Source organism: Megascapheus bottae, chromosome 33, assembly GCF_031878675.1.
Source record: "Megascapheus bottae isolate mThoBot1 chromosome 33, mThoBot2.hap1, whole genome shotgun sequence".
Lineage (NCBI taxonomy): Eukaryota > Metazoa > Chordata > Mammalia > Rodentia > Geomyidae > Megascapheus > Megascapheus bottae.
Window position 1 is genome coordinate 2,924,217 of NC_143541.1, and position 21,715 is coordinate 2,945,931.

Genomic DNA, 21,715 nt, shown 5'->3' on the forward strand with positions numbered 1-21,715 from the left:
TTCTTCTTCCTCCTCCTCATCTTCCTCCTCCTTCTATTTATTGTCTAGAAAAACAAATGAAAAGTAGCCCCAAAGACAGATATGGGAGAATGGAGAATCCACATGGATACTTTCAGAACAATCTGGAATGATCTTGAGTGTCAGAAGAAATACTTAGGCCCAAGTGGTTTTGTTGAATTCAGTTAAAGGCCTCTCTAGTAAATGTAGGGAAGGTGGACCTTGCATTTGGGATAAGAGGCAGCATAGGCTAATTGGAAAAAAAAAAAACCCTTCAAAACCATACATGCTAACGGGGAGCAAATTGTGTGGTCACAAGGAAAATGAGCCAATTTTATCCATGCCAATGAAACCAAACTGGGTAGGACTCCATTTCAACCAGTAAAAATGCTGGGTGCAGTGGCACATGCCTATCACCCCAGCTACATAGCAAGTGTAAATCCAAGGATCATAGTCCAGGCTGGCCAAGGCAAAAACATCATATCCTATTCAAAAGGTAACAAAAGCCAAAAATGAGCTGGAGGCATGCCTCAAGTGGTGGGGCAAGCATATGCCTGTCATGTGTGAGTTAAAAACCCCCAGTACTGCCAAACAAAATAAAACAGTCATTTATAACTTCTCCCTACATTTGGTATCTACACTGCAGACCCACCCTTAATAATTTATCTTTGGCGTTTGGCCCTGAGGCTTCCTGCTGCTTATGCCTCTGAACCATCATTTCTTTCTTCTTGCCTGACTCTTTTTTTTTTTCTTCCTTCCATCCTCCATGGTTGAACTTCTCACCTGTTCTTATTTTTCAGCAATGACTACAGTAATATACGGCAGCGGTAAGCCCTCTCTGCTCCCTGTGGTGTTCACTGTGCTAATATTATCCCCTAGATGATCAGACACCTCTCTGTGGCCAGCACTGTAGTTCAGAAAAGTTGTACCTCCCCACTGCAGCCAAGTGCACTCACTCAAAGGAGGTTTCACAGCACAGAAGAATGGGTTCTCCAAGGCTCAGGGCCCTAGCTATCACCCTCTACAGGGCAGTCTTTCCCAGAACTACCAACCCCCTTCCCTCCTCTGGCTACTGTCTGCCCACAGTGTGATCTGGGTGCCCAAATGTGCCCCTTGTCATTGAAGTCAGATTGGGCATCCGCGGGGCTTCTGAAGCCTTAGTACTTCCCTTGCCTCCCTGTCTTCCAGGATCTATTCTTGATTTTTTTTTTCTTTTTGAGAAAGCATCTTGCTATATAGCCCAGGCTGGCCTTGAATGTATGGTCCTCCGGTCTCAGCCTTACATATATATGCTGGGATTACTTGTATGCACTACCATGCCTGGCACCATTCTCAAAATTCTTTTGATTTATATATGCTCTTCTGAAATAGTAAAGACAAATAACTGATAACTTCATTAAAAATTATAATGTACACCCTATCTCCATTTCTACCCTTCCTGCTTAGTAGATTCTTTTCAGCCCCCCCCCCCATGGTTAAATTTTTTTTACCATCTCATTTTTTTTAATAATGATTATAATCATACAGAGTAAGCATACATATTAAAATTGGTTTGGAAAATAAAGATAGTCCCCTCCTTTATCCTTTGAATATGTCTTAGCATTTCTGGCACCCCCAGTGCTGAACTGAGTGAGTGGCTGCTCTTCTCAGGACTGGTTGCCTGGCTCCCAGCCTCATCCTGTTTATGGAGATGGGTGGAAGTTACGTCCCAGTGGCTTTGTCAATTCGTTACACATGAGCATTTCAGGAGGACCTAGGAGAGCCACTGCATGTGGGGACCAACACTCATCTGTGGTGTTCTTCTAAATCACCTTCACGGCTTGTTCAAAGCACAAATTCTTGGGTCCCTTCCCAACCACAGCTTCAGAACTTTTGGGGATGACAGAGTCCTGGTATCAGTATATTCAGAGGCAGAAAATGTCTGAATGGTCCTCTTAGTTGAGAATTCTTGGTTGTGCAGATAAAAACAGTGGCAGCAGGGGAAATAAATGACAGCCATATCACACCACTAGTGATAACAGAATATCATCTGCAATGTAGTCTTGATGAGGGTCTCTTTCCTACTGCTTCCTCCTGCCTTGAGAACTTGTTTAAACCAGCCCTGCATTGAATTCTGAGCCCACCTTTTTAAGTGTCAGATTAGCTTTTGTAGCTCTATTAAACTATCACAGGAACCCAGATAGAGGTTTCTTCTATGTGCACATTATCCTCTTCATTCTCACATTGACCGCATGATCTCTTCTATATTTGCACAGTGAGAGCGTCCTGGTGGTTTGAAGCTAGAGGAACCAAACTGTTGGTGGCCTATGCTCAACACTGATTCATCTGCCAAACAGATACTGAGGCAGAGTCTTAGGCATCTTCTGAGCCATGATACAGGCAGTCACTGCCTTTATGGCACTTATAGCCTAGCATGGCTTTGGGATCAGAGAAGTTGGGGAGGAGAAGAAAGGGCAGGAAGATCTTGGAGAGAATGGCCTGTGGGAGGCGAGGCTTGGTGAAGAAGGTGAGATAGAGAATGAAAAACGTGTAAGAGGCGTGAAAGGAATCTGGAAGGAAAGAACAGTAAGGCACAGGCTCAGTGTTCAGTGGTATCTTGCATTTTGGGTAAGAGATAACATAGGCGAATGGAAGAAACTTAAAAAAAAATGACATGTGCTAAAACTGGGACCAAACCATGGTTACAAGGGAAATGAACCAGTTTTGCCAATGCCATTTTTAGGAACTTGGACAAGTCATATGACCCCTTTGAGTCTCCATTTTTTCATCTGTTCGTTTATATACATACCACACACATATATGTATATACATATAATATATGCATGTATTATATACATGTATCACATACAGTATATACATGTATGTTGTGGCCATATATTACCATATATTTAGAACTGTGCAAGTTGGATTTGATTTATATATATATATATATATATATCAGGACTTTAAATATGAGTCTTTATGGAGCAGGTTAGTTAATTTTTTTTCACTCTATGAATTGCTTTTGCAGCTCCTGGCCCTGTTCTATTTCTGCATTGCACTAGGTGCCTGCCACCTGAAATGTGTCCCTCTCTTCATCCTCCCATCTTTCAATTCTTCTACTAATTCCTACTATAGCTCTCTGTCAGCTCCAATGGCCTTGGTGGCAGTAGGCTTCTGGTTTAGGTCTCCTTCAATGTCTTACAGCCCTTGGGTTGTATTTGTATCAGTTTGTGTGGATGGTCTGGAGCTAAGTCCTGGGCTCTTGGTTCATCTTCATCCTCACATCCCAGGTCCTAGCACAGTGGCTGATAGTAAAGATGGCACCTCCACTCCCATTACATTGCATTGATCCCTCAAGGGTGTTACATGTTGTATGCAAATAGGTCATAAGAATGGTTCAGGAAAACAGTGGCTTCATGGTTTGTGTCCCACATAGAAGTAGAACCTTGGGATTTAGGGTTAGGGTTTAACTCCATATATAGGAAAGCTTCTTTTTTTTTTTTTTTTTTTTTTTTTGCCAGTCCTGGGCTTGAGCTTAGGGCCTGAGCACTGTCCTTGGACTTTCTCAAGGCTAGATAGAACTCTACTACTTGAGCCTCAGCACCACTTTTGGCTTTTTTTTTTTTTTTTCTATGTATGTGGTACTGAGGAATCGAACCTGGGTCTTCGTGCCTGCTAGGCAAGCACTCTACCACTAAGCCAAACTCCTGGCCTGGGAAAGCCTCTTTTGTAAACAAATTATGACAATATCATGACAGTGTATGCTTTGCACACAAAAAGCCATAGGTTTTCAATTTTCAGTGGGGTTTATTTTCAAAGACTTGGTTTGATAGACTTTTCTGTTTTCTTTGCAGCCTGGTTGATGACCGTTGTGTTGTACAGCCAGAAGCTGGGGACCTTAACAATCCACCGAAGAAATTCAGAGGTAAGATAGATGGCTTCAAGAGTTGTCACCTTGACTCGAAAAATTTTGAGGGGTATTGCTGCCGTGTGTGTATATGGTTTGTATTCTTTTTCTTTTTGGTGAGCGATGATAGGTTTGTTTACTTAGGATCTTTCCCAGAGTATAATTTTAATGTTAAGGCTTTTGTCACTTCTTGAAAAAAAAGCATAAATTAAGTGCCAAGATTGGCATAGCTTTTATTAGTCTTAATTTTTCTGTTGATTACGTGTTTCTGAGTGCTCATTCAGCCCAACTCCAAACAAATAGGATTTGTGGATCTATTCTCAAGGGACACTTGTTATTTCGGCAGATCTCAATGATCCTTTGAACGTCCCAGTAGTGTCAGTTGGAAAAACACATTCTTGATTATTGCACTTGATTTTTGAATTGAATGATAACTAATAGGGCTTTCTTAAGTGTTGACTTTTCCCCTCTTTGGACTCCTGTTTTTGTGATCTTTTCTTGAAAACATGGTAGCTTAGATAATTGAAGGTGTTTGAAATATAGTATTTGAGATGATGAACACTTTTTGTTTCTTGTTGCAGTGGTGAATAGCTCTCAATTCAAGCTGAGGAAGCTTTTAAATTAAATAGATATTCTGGGCCCTACTCCAGACCAATTACATTAGTCTCTTGGGGTTGGACAGGGCCATGGGCATTTTTTTAAGGCTTCCCTAGCCTAGTGATTCTTGTACATAACCAGGGTTGAGAACCCACTGGGTTAAATATTTGACTCATGACCTAGATTGAAAATTAACTATTTGCAGATTATATCATTTGAGTTATAAGCTCTTAACTGCTAAGTGATTTAGAAAGGGGTTGACTTTTTTGGATGTATGCCAAAGAAATTAAAATGAAATAGAAGGGAGACGTTCAGATGGAAGGAGACCGCTGGCAGCAGTTTGGGGTTGAGCTGAATCCAGTTGGCATGACACTATCAGGAGAAGATGTTTTTACCTGAGGATGGGGGAGACTTGTTTGTTCGTATGGTATCATTTTAGAGGCCTTAAGTCCCGACTTGACTTTTTTTGCTCAGCACTGGTATGCTATCACTTAGGTCCCTACAAGGTGCTCTGTGCCTGAACTCCCTTTGTTCTTTTTCTGCTGGGGCTGGCTTTGAACTGTGACCCTCAGATCTCACCCTTGTGAGGAGCTAGGATTATGTGGTGATCCACAAGTGCCCAGTGTGTGGGGAGAAACTGATTCCCCCCCCCCATTTTTACTTTTAAAGGTTGTTCATAGAGACAAGATCCTGAAGCAATTATTGCTGTTGCTGTACTTTTTCTTCTTAATCTCTCCTCCGTGTCTTCTTCCAAAACAGCGTCTTGAGTGCAGCAAACGTGAAAAGTCTGATGCAGTGATCATAATGCAGGCACTCAGGGTTAGTCCCCCTCCAGTTTTTCCTGTGTCAGTCACTGCTGGGGGCACTGCCACATCCATCCTGGGAGGGCAGTGATCATTCATAGTTAAGTGTCTTGTCAGGGGTCACAGGGGTCACAGGGTTGGAGACTGATGGAGCAGGAGTGAGGCTCTCATGAAGAAATCAATCACCCAGAGAGCTTTCAAAACTAATGATGTCTGAGTTGCATCTCCCCCAAGTCTCCTGACTTAATTAGGTATTGAGTTTCAGAAACTCCCTGGTTGATTCTTGTGAGCAGCTGAAGTATGAACTGCTATTCATATTACCTGAATTATAAAGTATATGCATTGCTCAGGGAAGTGCTAGTCCAGATTGGTTTTTGCTTCTGAGATAGAATGGAGCGCTGGTCCCCAGAGAGTGTTGCTTGGGTCCAGTAGGAGCTCTTACTGCATTTCTCATGCCTGGAGAGTTGGGGAGTGGACATGGGAGAGCTTTTAATGCAATGTACAGTTACTGGTGACTAATCACTTATATTTAAGTTTTTTTCAAATGTTGTTCATTTTTCATTTAAATTGGCAAATATTTTGTGTATTATATTTTGAAATAGACTTGATGGAATATTTAAATTGAGCAAATGCATATTTCTCCTTTTTTAATGTGTGCGTGTATGTGGTTAAAACTTAACTGTGAGATTTTTCAAGCATACTACATTGCCTTTATATTGACCATGCACAATAGAGTTTTGAAATTTTTTTTCCTTTCATTTAAATGAAATTTTCTCTCCTTTGACCAACACACTTCCCTTCTCTTCCATCCTCCCAACAACTCTTACCCAGCCGCTGCCAATAGCAACCCTTCTGCTCTGTTTCTGTGACTTCAACTCTGAGACTCTATTGCTTAGATCATCAGCAGTTGTCTTTCTGTGCTGGTTTATTGCACTTAGTGTAATGTCCTTCAGGTTGTTGCCACAAACAGCCAGTAAAAACTTGAATACTGCAAATGATCAAATAATTTGGATCATGCAGAGGAAACAGGAATAGGTATATGTTTTCTTGACATCAGAGTAAAATGTTTCATGCTGGCATGCATGGCGATGACTAATTTGAATAGATTGTTTCACTGTGTGTCTCTCTCTGTCTCTGTGTCTCTCTCTCTCTTGTTCTCTATGCCCCTCCCCCTTCTTTCTCTGCTAGAAATCAAACTAAGTATCTTATACATGTTAGGCAAATACTACCATTGAGCCCATTGAGCTACATACCCATCCCCCAATATCTGTCTGTCTGTCTGTCTGTCTGTCTGTCTATCTATCTATCTATCTATATTTTTTTTTTGCCAGTCCTGGGCTTGAGCTCAGTGTCTGAGCACTGTTCTTGGACTTCCTCAAGGATAGAGCTCTACCACTTGAGCCTCAGCACCACTTCCAGCATTTTTTCTATGTATGTGGTACCAAGGAATGGAACCCGGGTCTTCACGCATGCTAGGCAAGCACTTTACCACTAGGCCAAATTCCCGGCCCCAAAATATTTTGTTTTGAAAGCAGATTCTACTATAATAATTTGTTATGCATTAAGATACACTTAAAAGCTTAGAGGTGTGGTAGAGTATTTGCCTACCAAGTGTGGGGCTTTCCGTTCAAGCCCCAGAACTGCCAAAAACAAAAACAAGAATGAAAACAGCACATGCCCTGTTGTTGTTCTTCATGTACTATGTTATTTTTTTCCCCCTTATGGTTAATCTCATGTGGTTACTGTATCAAACCTTGTTACCTGATATATTGTATATACATTTGTTTGTTTATTTGAAATGGGGAAGGGAAGGAAGGAAAACCACATGATTAGGAGGGGTAGGGAGGTGGGAAATGGGGACAAAAACATGAGAGGGGATATCAATGTATGAGAAGTAATGCACCCACTACCTGATGAATGTAACTGTACCCCTCTATATATTACCCCAGCAATAAAATTAAAAATTAATTAATTAATTAAATAGATACTTGGAAAGGAAACATAGTAGGATACTTAGAAGGTATTTTAACCCCTCACTTAATCCATGATGGAAAAAGTAGCTTTGAACTTGGCAAGATGTGGATGACATTTTAAGGAATGAGTTCTATGACCATCCCATAAATTGTAACCATCCCATCATTTTGTAATTTATTTCCTTACTTATTTTTACCTTGTTCCAGCATTTCCTTAACTTTGAATAGACTGTTTGGAGACAAAAGCAATCGTCTGGTAGAGGTCATTTGGAAAGAAAGAAGCTCCACTTATTGGCCTGCTGCTACAGGTGGTCACATGATGTTGACTTGATTTGTTGACCACCTTTCTCCATCAATTAAAAGTAAAGTTTTCTAGGTTATGAGCTGTTTGTTTTAATTATTCACTTTTTTTAGATTTGCCTAATTTATAAATTAATTTTTTATTAAAGATTTTATTAACATTGATTTTTATATCACATTTCAAATGTCATGTTTAACAAACAAGTATTCAAGAAGGGAATCTATATACAATCACTGCCACATAGATTTTAGAACATAATTAAAATTAAGGTGAGGGTTTGTATGTCATAGATACATATTAATATATGTAATAATTCACTTGTGGGAAAATCTGTTCAAAACGAATCCTACTGCAGGCTTTGTGAAGTAGGTCAGAAGTTCTAACCTCCAGCAGCCAGCCAGAGCCCTCTGCACCCAGATGAAGAGAACAAGGCAGCTGTGCAGGTTACAACATGGCTGCGGAGTTGCTCCTCTGCATGGAACCTGAGCAGCAAGGGTGTAACATTTTTATTTTGAAAGGTTTCCTTCAACTATAGTGCAGCATACTTTAAGATCCCCCCCTTTCTTTCCATTTCTTTAAGATGAAGAAAAAAAAATCTCTCTTTTGGAAGAGAGTGTTGCCTTTCCAAATATAAGTCCACCTTTAAGTTAAAGTCATTTTGATGGTTACAGTTGTACATGGGGGCAGCCTAGAGGCATTTCTAGTCCGTTTTCTTGTGGTGCCTTTTTACCTTGGAGTTTAGCACACAGAACTGGGAAAGAGGGGATGCTGACAGACTGCCCAGGGGCATGATGGGTTCTCTCTGAGGATGTCAGAAAAGGTGCATGACCTTTATTGTCATTTCCATTCTTTCCTTGGTGAGTGATTGCCTGTATTGAGGCTTCTTATAACCTGTACTGAAGAAAGTGGGAATCGGAGGCTTGTTTATGCAATGTTGCCCATGGCTTCTGACTTTGGCACTTCTAATTTTATTTTATTTTTTGCAAGACCTGGGGCTTGAACTCAGGGCCTAGGCATTGTCCTTGGGCTTTCTCAAGGCAAGTGCTCTACCACTTGAGCCACAGCACCACTTCCAGCGTTTTCTGGAAATGTCATACCAAGGAATCGAACCCAGGAATTCGTGAATGCTAGGCAAGTACTCCTAGCCACACTCCTACCTCCATAGCTGCTGATTTTTAAATTTCTCCTGGGACCGTCAATCCTAGTGATTAGTAATATAGGCTCTTGGATTGGCCTTCCTGGATTTAAAAATCCAAGTTCCCCATATACTTGCCTATGTAACCCCAGACAAATTGCTTAACTTCTGAGAACCTTGGTTTCCTGATCTATAATGGAAGATGATTAGAGTCCCTATCTCATAAAGTTACATTGTAGGTTGAAGATTTTAGTATTCAGGTTAAGATTTTATTATTTGATGAAATTCTGTTGTGACAACATGAAGGGCATTGTCATTGGTAAACAAAATGAGTCCAAAAATGTCTGATCGTACTCATGTGGAAAATACCATACCAAAGGTGAGATTAGAATAATCATTTCCAGGGACTGGGAATAGGAATGGAAATGAAAAGAGGTGGGTCAACTGGTAAAAAGTAATCGGAGAATTAAGCTCTAGCGTGTTACATTGTATAGTGTGGTAGCTAAAATTAATACTCATGTATTGTGCATTTCTGAGTACCTAGAAGAGAGAATTTTTAATATTCTCACTTCTTATTAAGAGCTGGGAATAGCTCAGTGGTAGAATACTTACCTAGCATGTACAAAGCTTTGAGTTTGACTCCTAGTATTGCAAAATCTCAAAAATGAGTAGTTCAAGATAAAACTGAGAGCATAGCTCAAATGGTTGAGCACCTACTAGCAAACATAAAGCCAAGAGTTCAAATTCCTTGTACCAACCAAATTTTTTTAATTAAAGAATTTATTAACATTGATTTCTACATCATATTTCAAATGGCCAAATTTAAAAAAAAAAATCAGTGCTTATTCATCATAGCAAAGATATGGAACCAACCTAGATGTCCCTCAGTTGATGAGTGGATCAACAAGTTGTGGTATTTGTACACAATGGAATTCTATGCTGCTGTCAGAAAGAATGACATCGCCCCATTTGTTAGGAAATGGAAAGACTTAGAAAAAATCATATTAAGTGAAGTAAGCCAGACTCAAGGGAACTTAGGCTCAATGGTTTCCCTCATTCGTCATAATCAGTAGAAACCTTGGGCTCTACTAGCAGAGATCTGCAATAGAGCAAAATCTTGATACATAAGGTCATATAATGTGAAGCTAATTGAAAGGACCTCCAGGATATTGAAACAAAAGCCATATAATGAATGATTGTTGTCCTTAATGTACTATGTTGTCTCTCATCTCCTTTGCTGTCCCTTGGTTATCTCATATTGTTATAGTATCTCACTTTGTTATCTGATATATTGAATTTATTTGTATTTGGATATTTGAAATTTGATAGGGAAGGGGGAAAACCAAGACGGGTGGGGGGGGTGTGGGGGGGAGGGAAATGGGTACCAAGACATGTGAAAGGGTATCAATGTATGTGAATTAATGCACCTTCTTCTATCTGGCAAATATCATGTAACCCTTTTACTAATTACAAATAAAATAAAAAAAAAGAAAATCTGTTTCCATAAGAAAAAAAAATCAGTGCTGATGGAGCTTAGCCTTAGTTGAAGGCTTTGTAAGTCTTACTTTTTTTGTTTCCTAGTACTTACAACACAGCTCAGTGCATACAAATGGTAACAACACAGCTCAGTACATACAAATAGTAGCAGAGGAAGCTCCCATTTGTGAGACCTTCAATAGTACGAGAATAATTAATTGCTGTTCCTTTTGTTATAAATGCTTTGTGTACATGAAACTTGTAACCTAGATTTGAAATCTAGCACTCCTCTGTGCAAAACTGAGAGATTATATAACTTTTCTATAGAGTCAGGGAAAAGAATTCCTTCCTTGGGATTCCTTCCTATGGGATTAGGGATAATACAGATTAAGACCCTAATGGAGGACTTTGGGACATATTAGTGACTGGTGGCTGTTATTCTGTGTAACAGATGTGAAAGAGTTAAACATGGAACACATTTGCTTCTCTGTAGTACTTAAACATGCATCTCTGAAATGAATGGTCTTAAAAATAATTTCTGTGACTATGACAGAAGCCAGAGCTTTTTTCATCATTTGAGTGACTTTTGAGTAGAGTCACTGTCTTCTAAGCAGTGAGATGTAGAGTCTTTGGCTGCGTTGGTTCCTTTGTTAATGTGGTATCACTGGGAAGCACCTGTACTCGCTGAAGATAATGCAGAATCTCTAGTTTCTCTGATTTGTGCTGCCTTTGTCCATAATCTCAAAAGAATAAGGAAGGCAAACAGCAAATTGAAACCAGGAATAGAAACTTTGTGGTTTAGTGAATTCCTTTCTCTAGATCATCTTTTCCTCTTCCCACTCCTGCCCATCCCTTCTCCCAGAGATTCTAAATATAAAATGCATCTTCAATGGAGGAAAGATGGAAAGTGCCAGTCAGCCTCCGTCTTGATTCCACAGTCTCTGCCGTGGAGGAATAACCTCCTGGCCTGTGGACTCCAGACCTTTGGGAAATAAGATAGCTTTATCATTGATCTCACCATTTCGTGTGTAATCCCCTTTTACACACTTGGGCAACAGTCAAGTCCCTGCCCTCAAAATTTGATCTCTGTTCACTTCAAGAGGTCAACCTTGGCCTCTGATTCTTGACCTTGGGCAGATGTTACCAAATCAGCATTATACAAGTGTGCAGTTTTAGAAGAAAAGCTGTTAGAAAGGAAACATTTAAGGAAGTTATGCTGGTGATGGGATATCACTGTAATCCCAGTCCTGGGAGGGCTAAGCAATCCTGAGTTCAAGGCCAGCCTAGATCACATCTAAAGACCCTGTTTCAGACTAGAAAGAGGAGGAGACGTTGAACAAGATGCACTGTATTCATAAACTGCTTTGTTAAATGGCATCTCCATTGTACACCTGCTTAAAGATAATTTTAAAAATTAAAAGTTGAAGAAGTCCTGCATGCCTGTTGTAGAGATCTTTAGCTGTCCTTGGGTTCCTTTCTTTTTCTTCAGGGAAGCTGATCTCAAACACAATTGTTCCTTCTAAGCCAATGTATTGTTGAAGCTCTACTATGTGCCCACAATTCTTGTGCTTTCAAAAATCTTAGGCTTAAGTGAGAAAAAAAAATACCACATAGAAAGATGGCACCTTTTGGCACTAGGCATCTTTAGCCATTGCCAGGGCAAGCTGTGGGATATCCAGTGAAAAACCTACGGCCTAACTGGAGTTCTGTTTGTGGTCCTAGTGAAGTCTAGCCTGGAGCAATGGAACTCGGGTCATTTGTGCATTTCTTAAACAAGTGTTGGCTGTAGACCTTGTTCCTTTTGTATCTATAATAACATATGTAGATATGTTATAATGAAGATGATACACAGAAGGGCACAGTTAAAGGGTCAGGTAAAGTGTACATTTCTTTTTGAGCAATGTTATTTCCTCTCTCTCTCTCTCTCTCTCTCTCTCTCCTCTCTCCCTCCTCCCTCCCTCCCTCCCCCTCCCTCCCTCCCTCCCTCCCTCTCTCTCTCTCTCCCTCTCTCTCTCTCTCTCTGTTTTTCCCTTCCATCCCCTTCCACAAATGGTATAGTTCATTTTCAACATTGTGTTTAGTGAGTATCACTACTGAATTTGTTTATCCTTTGTACCTTCATTTCTCTGCTTCCCTTTCCCCTCTCAAAGACAGATAAATGAACAAATAAGACAAAAGGAAAAAAAAACCAGAAACAACAAAGAAAATACCTCTTGTTTCCATTTTCTGGAGTTCATTTCCATACTGGTTTCTATGATCAGAGGCACATAGGCATGGCACCCTTGTGCTCCTTTTCTAAGGATGTGCTCCTTTGGTCTCACTGGCTGTGAGTGCCTAGTGTGCTGTATAATGATAAATTGTACCCTGGTGTATTTTAGATCTAGCTTCTGCATATGGGAGAAAGCATGTGCTGTTTGGGAGACCTGGTGTCTTTAACACACACCCTGAATGAAACAGTGACACTCTTGGGAGTTGAGCTGTCAGTGTGATCCTTGGAGAGAAAGCACTAGACTATGGTAAACCTATCTTAGGACCGAAGGATAGCTGTGAGCTTGGGCATCAGGCTTGTGGCCTTTTGATTTTTACTGGGCCCTTCTTTCCCTGATGTGATTATTGCTCAAGTGGTAGAACACTTGCCAAGTAAGCACATAGCTGTGAGTTCAACTTCTGGTACCATCTAAATAAATAAATAAATGAAGAAAGAAAGACTTGGTAGAATGCTTGCAGGTCAGCCCATCTATAAAGGGCTTATGAACTTAATAGACCATAAGGCTGGCTTGATGGAGAGAGAAAGAAAGTAGGGTTTGTGTCTCACCCAAGCACTTTGTAATTGCAATTGGCCTGGAAACCTCTTGACAACTTCAAAAGAGCTAGTGAAGAGTGGAATTTTCATGGCCAATGACAAGAGAAGCATTTGTGTGTCAGTAAGCTACTTCTATTGGGTCATAGTCTTGCCTGAAATTAAGATTTTTAAAGACAGGGAAAATTATTAAGCCTAGCCAGTTTAAGAGGAAAGTCGAAGCAAAAGTCCAACCCATCGTCTGCCACCAGTTGCTGTTATACCTTGGAGCAGTTACTTTGTCTCTCTGCACCTCAGTTTCTCTATATAAAGGAATTTTAAGTGAGGTGATTTCCAATGTCTGTTCTCAGCTTGAGAGGACAAGAAATAGGTAGCAGAGATGAGCAGGCTGATCCTTCACCAAAAAAAATTGGGATTGAGGGAACTTGTTCCAGGATCTCCATTTTTCTGGGCTTACAGGTTGTCTCTGTCAAGATAAAACAACGAAGGAAACAGCCAGGCCTGTCCCAGAGGTAAGATGGGGACAGCCAGGATCTCGGGTCAGACAGGTCTGCTAGGGTGGCTCAAACAAACTCTCTTGGCTTAGCTTTTCTTTTAAACCATCCTCCTTGGCTGCACATTGTTTTAATTGTTGCTAAGCAACATTCTTTCTTTTTTCTTTTGGCAAGGCATGGAAGGAACGAACCCATATCTTATTTAGTTTGAAATGCCCACATGCAAAGGGGAGGGCCTAACTTAAATTCTTGTTTGTTCTTTTGATTCTAATCCATGCCCGCTTTTCATAATGGGGACACAGGGCTTGGTTTCTGGCTGTCTTTTTAAATAAGGCAGAAAAATCAGTCTATTTAAGGTGCTTGTCAAGTGGATGCCTGAAGGCAGAGAGAAGGTTTTGTGCATGGGTAAAATTGCAACTTGTTCTGTATTCACACAGTCAACTCAAACTTAATAAAATGATTAGTAGTTTTTTGGTTATAATCTTCATTTCAGATTTACTAGCTAATCTCAATCTTGCACCAACAGTCTGCATTTAAAAGGAACAAAACTGTAATTTAAATCAATTCCCAGGGTGACATGGAATGCTCTCAGCGTGTTATACAATCTCCAGGGCTGGTGCCTGCTGCTTGATTATGTAGGAGTCCCACACAGCTTCAGTCCTGACTGGATTTCTACCTACTTGTTCAAAGCCATGAGGTGGACATCTGAAGTCTCTGGGCAGTCCAGAGTCTCTGGGACTTACTTGATGCCTGAGCCACCCTTGTAAAATAGATCTTAAGCTCCTGTTCTATATTAATCTATTTTTATGGGTAATTCAGCTGCTAATGATGAATAACTTTTTCAGATCTGTATGCTTCCGGTGCAACAGCACATTTACTTTTTCATCTAATTAAAATCCAAGTATTGCTATGTGGCTTCCTCTTCTTGAGGCAAAATGGATTTGGAAATCCCAGCAAGTGTAATTGGGTCATATTGTTATATGGGTCTTCTGACAGCAGTATGTAGTGGTTGATGACTTTTATTTTGGCACAGTTTTTTTTATAGTCCAGTCTTCAGAGCATTGATGAAGATGTGTGGTGAATTGCTTGAGAGTATGATAACTCTTTTCTTTATTTGACAAGCAAGGAAATTAGAGGGATGTAGGAGGTCTGCTTGAGGTCAGAGAGCAATGCTGTGTCAAAATGGGGGGGAGGGGTTGGAATAAACCATGCTTCTGGGTTGTGGATTAAAACAATTTGTTTTTGGTCCCATCTTCCTATGCCAATAATAACCTGTTTTCTATAGGTGCAAATAATACCTTGCATATATTTTACATGAATGGATAAGTTTAATCAATCTATTTAATTTATAGTTTCCTTTATATACATATATCTTTTCTCAAAACAGTTCTAAAAGGAAGGTGCTCAATTATGGATAAAGGAACTACCTACCACATAAGATGTCACGTGTTTAGTCTGAGATCATAAAGCTCGGATGTGAACCCAGTCTGACACAAGTTACTCTCCTTCCATCTACTCTGAAATGTTAGTCCTAGACAGAATACTGAGCCTCTCACCTTCTGCCTTTGTGACCCTCCTCTCCTTCCCTCCTCAAGTATTGTTACTTGGAATAAACATCTGTATGCTAGAGATGTATGCTAACTGCCAAATTAATCTTCAGTGTGGTGTTTATGTATCACAGCTGCATTCTATTTTTGTCCTCCCCGATAGGTTTTGAGGCACCTGAAGAGACCATATCTGGCTCTGTACTTCTGGCCTGGTTCCTGGCTTACTGTTAGTCTTCAATTAAAAGTTGATTGAAGAGGAATTAGTGGGGTTTTTGTTGTTGTTGTTCTTTCTATATAGTTTTTCACTGGTCCTGTTGACATTTTAGTGGTGACATTTTAAGTCGACTGGCAACTGTGTTCAGTCTGTGGCCTCCCACTGTTCTGTAATGCTCTTCAAGCTATCTGAGTCCGATGATCTGGTGTTCCATAGAGACTTGCCATGTAAAATAGAGTCTTATTTGGCTACTTTCTCAGGTATAGTTTGGCTCTGGAAAGGTCCCTAAAGGCCCTTGTGTTCAAGGTTTGCTTAACATGGTAGTGCAGTTGGGAGATGATGGGTTCTTTAAGAGCTATGTCTTAGACAAGAAGTCTTTAGGTCCATGTGAAAGGGTATCAATGTATGTGAATTAATGCACCTTCTATCTGGCAAATATCATGTAACCCTTTTACTAATTACAATAAAAAAAATTAAAAAAAAAGAAGTCTTTAGGTCATTGGGGACATACTCTTGAAAGGAATGTGGAACTCTGGACCCTGTTTCTCTTTTCTGTTTCCTGGCATGGGTTTTTGAGCATTTTTTCTTCTACTACATAATTTTCCAAGATTTCTACTCTGCTCTCTCTCCTCTATCTTTTACTGGCCTTCTCCCCTTGGATATGTCCACTTCTCAGAGCCTCCATTTCCTTGTCTCAAAGGTGGGGCTTTCTGTGAGGAGGAATCAAGGCCAGCCATGTAAGAGTTCTTGGTGCACCACTGGGCCCCTAAGAAATGGTTAGCTTGGGGTTTGCCTTTTACTGTGATTAGCAAGTCCCCCGTGAGAGGTCTCCCTAGGACCAGGCACAGGTCTGCTCCCAGAAATTTGTGGAATGGATGTAGGAAACCCTCCTAGCCATTGCTTCTGACATTTGAGTTTGCACAGTGAAGGTGGGGGTCCAGATTCCCTAGGCCTGAGAGACCTGAGGTCCTGCACTTGAAAGTAATCCTCCAGCTCCTGCCAGGCTCCAAGGACCCACTGACAAATCTCATTCCTTATTTCAGGTCTGATTTACTTACAGTTCAGAGAAAGAATGAAAGTCCATCACACAAAGTGACCAGAGCTAGAAGTGCGGGTGCAGTGGACGTGGATCTGACCATCAGTGCTGAGGAATTCCTCAGTGGACAAACCTGCATCAAATGATGCAGTCCCTAGCCAGCACTGACCATCTGTTGGGGATTTTCTTGTGTGAGACAGAGGCTCATAGATGATCCCATTTGACTCTACGTGTCTGTTTTCCCACCAGGACCCAGCTGTTCCTTCTGTTCTGCTTCCGGGGGAAGCCCTGTAGTTGGGCCATTAGGTCAACCAACAGCTGGGAGAGAGCAGATCCAGCACCAGATAAAAACCGGGAGCCAGATGTGTTCAGTGCAGTTGGTGGAGAACATTGTCAAGTAGTGTAAAGATGGAATTGTTGAATATTTGGAAAGATGAACAAATAAAAGAAAAAAAAAGCTTTCTTAAATCCAGGTCCTGATGAATCAAATGTTTCTGAGAGACAGTAGAGCTTCATGGTCTGCAGCCCTGTCTGGAGACAGAGTTGGGTGCCCAATGCTGGTCTGTCTTTTAATAGCTCTGTGGCACGGACAAGTCAATTAACCTCTCTGAGTTTTAGTTTTTCCCCACCTGGCGTTGGCAGTGGTCACTAGCAATAGCGAAGTGATGGTACTACTTCAGTACCCTCTGACATGGTGTGTACCCAGTGCATAGCCCAATTTGCTCACATGCACAGTCCGGCACAACAGCTCCATTAAAGATAAAATAGCAGCTGTTGTGACCAACTTTGTAATTAGCAGTGTTGGGGACATTTCTCACAAGATCAAACAACTCTTGCTGTCTTGTAAGAAATGGATCTGCCTCTTTTAGAAATTCAAATCATAGAGTACAGGGAGTAGCGCACGGATGCTGTAACTTTCTGAGATGTCATTGAGTTTGGCTGTGATGCCAAGGCCATCCCAGAGCCACGGGGCCTTTGGAAGGAAAGCCATCAGGCCCCTTCTGTTCTTCCAGATCCTCCATAAGCCTTAGTCACTGGTGGGTCGTTGGCTGGAGATGGTAATCCTACCTCTGTGTAGATATGAGCCTAGCTGACAGAGGAAATTGTGCTTATCTTAACCAGACCAGCAGGCATTCTGAGACTCTTGTCACAGAGGGGGAAGACACTGCCAGTCTATACTTTCTGGAAAACTGCCTTTCCCCCTGTCTCCACACTCTGTGTGTGTGTGTGTGTGTGTGTGTGTGTGTGTGTGTGTGTGTGTGTGTGTTCAAGTTTGGAGATGGTCCTTCCAGTTGGCCTTCTTAAAGGGCAGTCAGGTTTCCAGAGGGATGTCCAGTGGTTACTCCTTTTGTAGCACAGACCACATGGGAGACCTCTCTCTTCAAGGTGAGCTTGGCTCAGCCATGAAACTATGCCCCTGCAATTGGAGCTGATTCAGAGGAGTTAGGCCAAGAGCATCTGCAGGTATGGAGGAAAAAATAATACATGTCTTCAAAGAGCTAGTCTCTTCTCTGCTCCCTCCCCCCTTTTCAAAGCAGGAGCTGGAGGTCGGTATAGAAAAATTCCAACTTGAGCAGTCGTAAGCAATTGGGAAAATCATATTGTTGGGCAATCATTCCTCTTTACAGAGATTTCAAAGTTCCTCTTTTTATGTGGTATTTTTCCGGGTACATTTGAGTTCCAATTTGGGTGCCTCTGAAATGTCTGGATGTTTTGTGCTGCTAAAATTATATGTGTCTAAAAATGTTATCAGTGATGGCACTTAAATATACGCTCGCTTGGACTTATGCTAGCGATTTTCTGTGACTGAAGCTCTTCTGCCTTTCTCTCCCCAAAACTATCTCTACAAATGTGGTGTTTGAGGTAAAAATAGGAAATAAAATAGTCCAGTTCAGGTTTAAGCCATCAAGCCGAGGACAATCCCATGAGAATTTTGCTTTAGTCTTGTCAGCATAGAATTCTGGGGTTTTGTTGCCATAGTTTCAGTGAAAAATTTGACCTTAGCTATAATAACATACAGTTACAGAGAACCAGTTAATCGGTTTCTAAAATTAGTATTCTCTAGTACATAAACCAGTAGGAACAGAGTATTTAATTAAATATTATACAAGGATATAAAAGCCCAAGGGAATGCAGGAGGAAAGCCATAATCCTTCTTGACTGGTCTCTTACAGACTAGAAGAACTTGAGTCATTATTATTAGGTTTAATGTTAGCATTGATTTTACTTTCAAATGTGTTGGGAAAGAGCAAAACAGAACAGCGAACTTAATTCCCAGTTGTCCCCTCCAGGGTAGAGACTTAACAAAGCAAGATATGAAAATGTTGGTGGCAAAGATTCAGAAAAGTATACTTATTGGGTTCTGATAGGGTGCTTGGTGCACAAGAAATTTGTTTCCTGTCTGAAATCTGGTCTGCAGCTCATTTCTAGACTTATCCCTTTGAATGCTTACCATGTCATGAAATGGAGCCAACACCTCCATGCTCTGAAGTACAGCTGTGTTCTGTCTTCTCCAGGTCCTGAGTCTGTTGGTCGTCGAGGGCTGATTTCACCCTAGCAATGATCTGTACATCGATTATACAAAGCTTGGCATCCCGTGTCAGCTACTTAGCTGTAGTAGCTTATCTTTCCGTCATCAGTGGTGTGGCTGTTTGGAAATGGGGGGATCATTTTGGGAGTGAAGTATCTTTCAGGCTTTGTGGTTTCAGAACAAGAGGGTATGTGCGTGTGTGTGTGTGTGTGCTTGTGCGCGTGCATGTGCGCTTGTGCGCGTGCGCGTGTGCGTGCGCATGTGTGTGTGTGGGGGGGGGGGGTGTGGGTGGACATTGCTTTGGATTTTTTCCCCTTTACTCTGGAAGCTGTAGAGATGCAGTACAGTTGAGTTCAGTTCCTTGCCAGGTTTTTTTTTTCCCCCAATTGCAAACATTGTTCTGAGTTTTCTTGAAATTTCAGTTGGAGTTCCACATCAGTTATATTATGGCAAGTTTTTTTTCTTCCCATTTTGTTTTTTTTTTCTGATTTAAAACTTTTTAAACTTCACCTCAACGTGATTGTTTAGTAGAATTGGAAGAGTGAGGCATATTTAAGGAAAGATAAACTTTTTATATTGCATTAAAACATTTTTTTCACATGTTTCTGTAGTGGCATCTTAACTATTGCAATGGAAAATATGTCCTTGGCAAGGCTCTCAGAAATGCAGCCCCAAAGGTCATTGGATTGTGTAAGCTACTTGACTTTACAAGGTCATCTACCTGAACCAATAGAAATGGTCCCTTCCCTGAAGGAATTTGTAATCGGGGGAGAGCTCAATGAGAACAATTATCCTGTGGATTATTCTTAGAGAATGTTGAATCCCAGACATACCTTTACTGTCTATGTTCATTGTTTCCCTCTGTTCTATCAAGTCACTGTGCCCAGATAATTTGAATTCATTTTAATAGCTTAAGAAAAATGCAATTGTGAAAAGTTTTCTTGAAAAGTAACCGCATGTATTTTAAAACAATCCTTGGCTTCCCTTACCTGCGTGTCCAGGTCCTTCCATTAATTCACATAACAGAGTTGATACTTAGCAAACACAGTAAGAGGTGAAGAGGTTATTTTATGTCTGTCAGGCTGGCTAGTAGAATGGTGAACGAGTCAGGACTTTTGATTTTGGATGATAGCCAGCTTGACTTAAGCAATAAGGGAATTTCATTGGCTCAAATTAATCCCAGTGGAATGGAATAAAGGACAGAGAGGCCACCGAACTCAGAGATAGATGAATGAAGGCACCTGAGTACATCAGTAGAACATCTTGTCTCTCTCCCTCCCAGTACATCATCTGCTTCATTTTCTTGTCCCATCCTCTGTGTTTTTGGTGTTAAGATCCTACTATACTCTGAGAAAGAGTTGTGGAGAATTCTGTTTTTCTGTTCTTTGAGAAAGTTTTAACAATTGACGTTCACTGTTCCTTGACTGTAAATGAAACCTGTGACTGAAATTGTGAGCTTTATGCCATGATTTACTACAGGATGGGATTCTTTGTCTTTAAATTTCGATCTCTTTTTGAGTCAGTGTTGTGTGTTTATTTTTTAAGAGGTACTCATGTCATCTTAAGTTTTCAGAGGCATAAATAATGGCCTCTTGTTCCTCTCTGAAGTGACTGATTTGGGCCTTATGGTAGACTGTGTATTGTCTCACACATACACACCATGTCCTAAGGGACTTCACTGATGTCATTAGGTAAAGAATCTTGGGATGGAGAGTTGTCCTGTTTCCAGGTGTTGTCAAAGGGGTTCATAGGAGAGGAAAGCTAGACATGTGAGGATGAACACATGTGGCCATGAGCCAGGGAATGTGGGAGCTGGAGGAGGGAAGGGACTGGAGGCTGGAGGGTGGGGGGTGAGTCCCAAAGATTCCTTAATTCAAGCAGAGTAAGTGCTGTCACGTTCCTGTACTCTTACTTATTTGTGCATTCCCTGAGCTAGTTATTGACATGGGTTTTTCTTTACTATTCTTATTTTATTTTATTATCAGAGAAATGTATAGAGGGGTTACAGTTACATTCGTCAGGTAGTGAGTATATTACTTGTCTAATATTGATACACCTTCTTGTGTTTTTATCCCCCCCCCCTTTTTTTGGTCTGTCATGGTTCTTAAACTCTGGACTGGGCGCTGTCCTTGAGCTCTTTAGCTCAAGGCCACCACCCTACTTCTTGAGCCACAGCACCACGTCTGGTTTTCTGGTGATTACTTGGAAATAAAAGTCTCATGGACATTTTAGTGCCTGGGCTGGCTTTGAAGTGTGATCCTTAGATCTCAGCCTTCTGGGTAGCTAGGATTACAGGCATGAGCCACCACACCCAGCCCCTTTCATATTCTTTAAAGAAACACATTTGACCTTATTGTTTCTTCTGTTAAAGACTGTTTTTTAAGTTGCCCTCTCCATTTCCCAAATTTAAGTGGTAGTGTGATAGGTAGGTATGAATTGTGATACCAACATTGTCTTGTATGTTCGTCTTTCTGTCTCTCCCTCCCTGCTCACCCTTCTTCTCTTCCTTCCTGTAGTAGATTTTGAATCCTTGAATATGTTTAGCAAATGGGGTACCACTGAACCACTTTTCCAGCCCAGCCCTTTTATTAGAAGACTATCAGATTGTTTTATTTCACTTTATTAAGTGCACATTACTTATTCATTTATCTAGCTACAAGTATAACTACAAGACTAGCTTAGTCTGATTCCTTGCCTGGGACTATACCATCTTTCTTGCTAATTTGTATTGTTGAATTTAATAATGAGATCTCTAAACTCCAGGCACAAGTTGTGATTACATACAATATAGAATACTGGCCAATAGGAAAACATTGTTTTTATTCTTCTGAATGGTGTCTTTCCATAGCTCAGCTCAGGTTTGTTTTTAGTAGTAGATACAGTTAATAGGACTTTAATCTGGCTCTAAGCGGAAAGACACTCT

General features: G+C 40.8%; 1 protein-coding gene across 1 annotated transcript in view; it reads left to right on the top strand.

The window, feature by feature from the left end:
* Window positions 1-21,715, top strand: part of Itpr1 (inositol 1,4,5-trisphosphate receptor type 1) — a 275,564-nt gene that overhangs the window by 24,387 nt on the left and 229,462 nt on the right. The window contains exon 4 of the mRNA XM_090323963.1: window positions 3,834-3,904. Within this exon, the coding sequence (XP_090180089.1) occupies window positions 3,834-3,904 (71 nt within the window). The remainder of the gene's footprint in view (window positions 1-3,833; window positions 3,905-21,715) is intronic.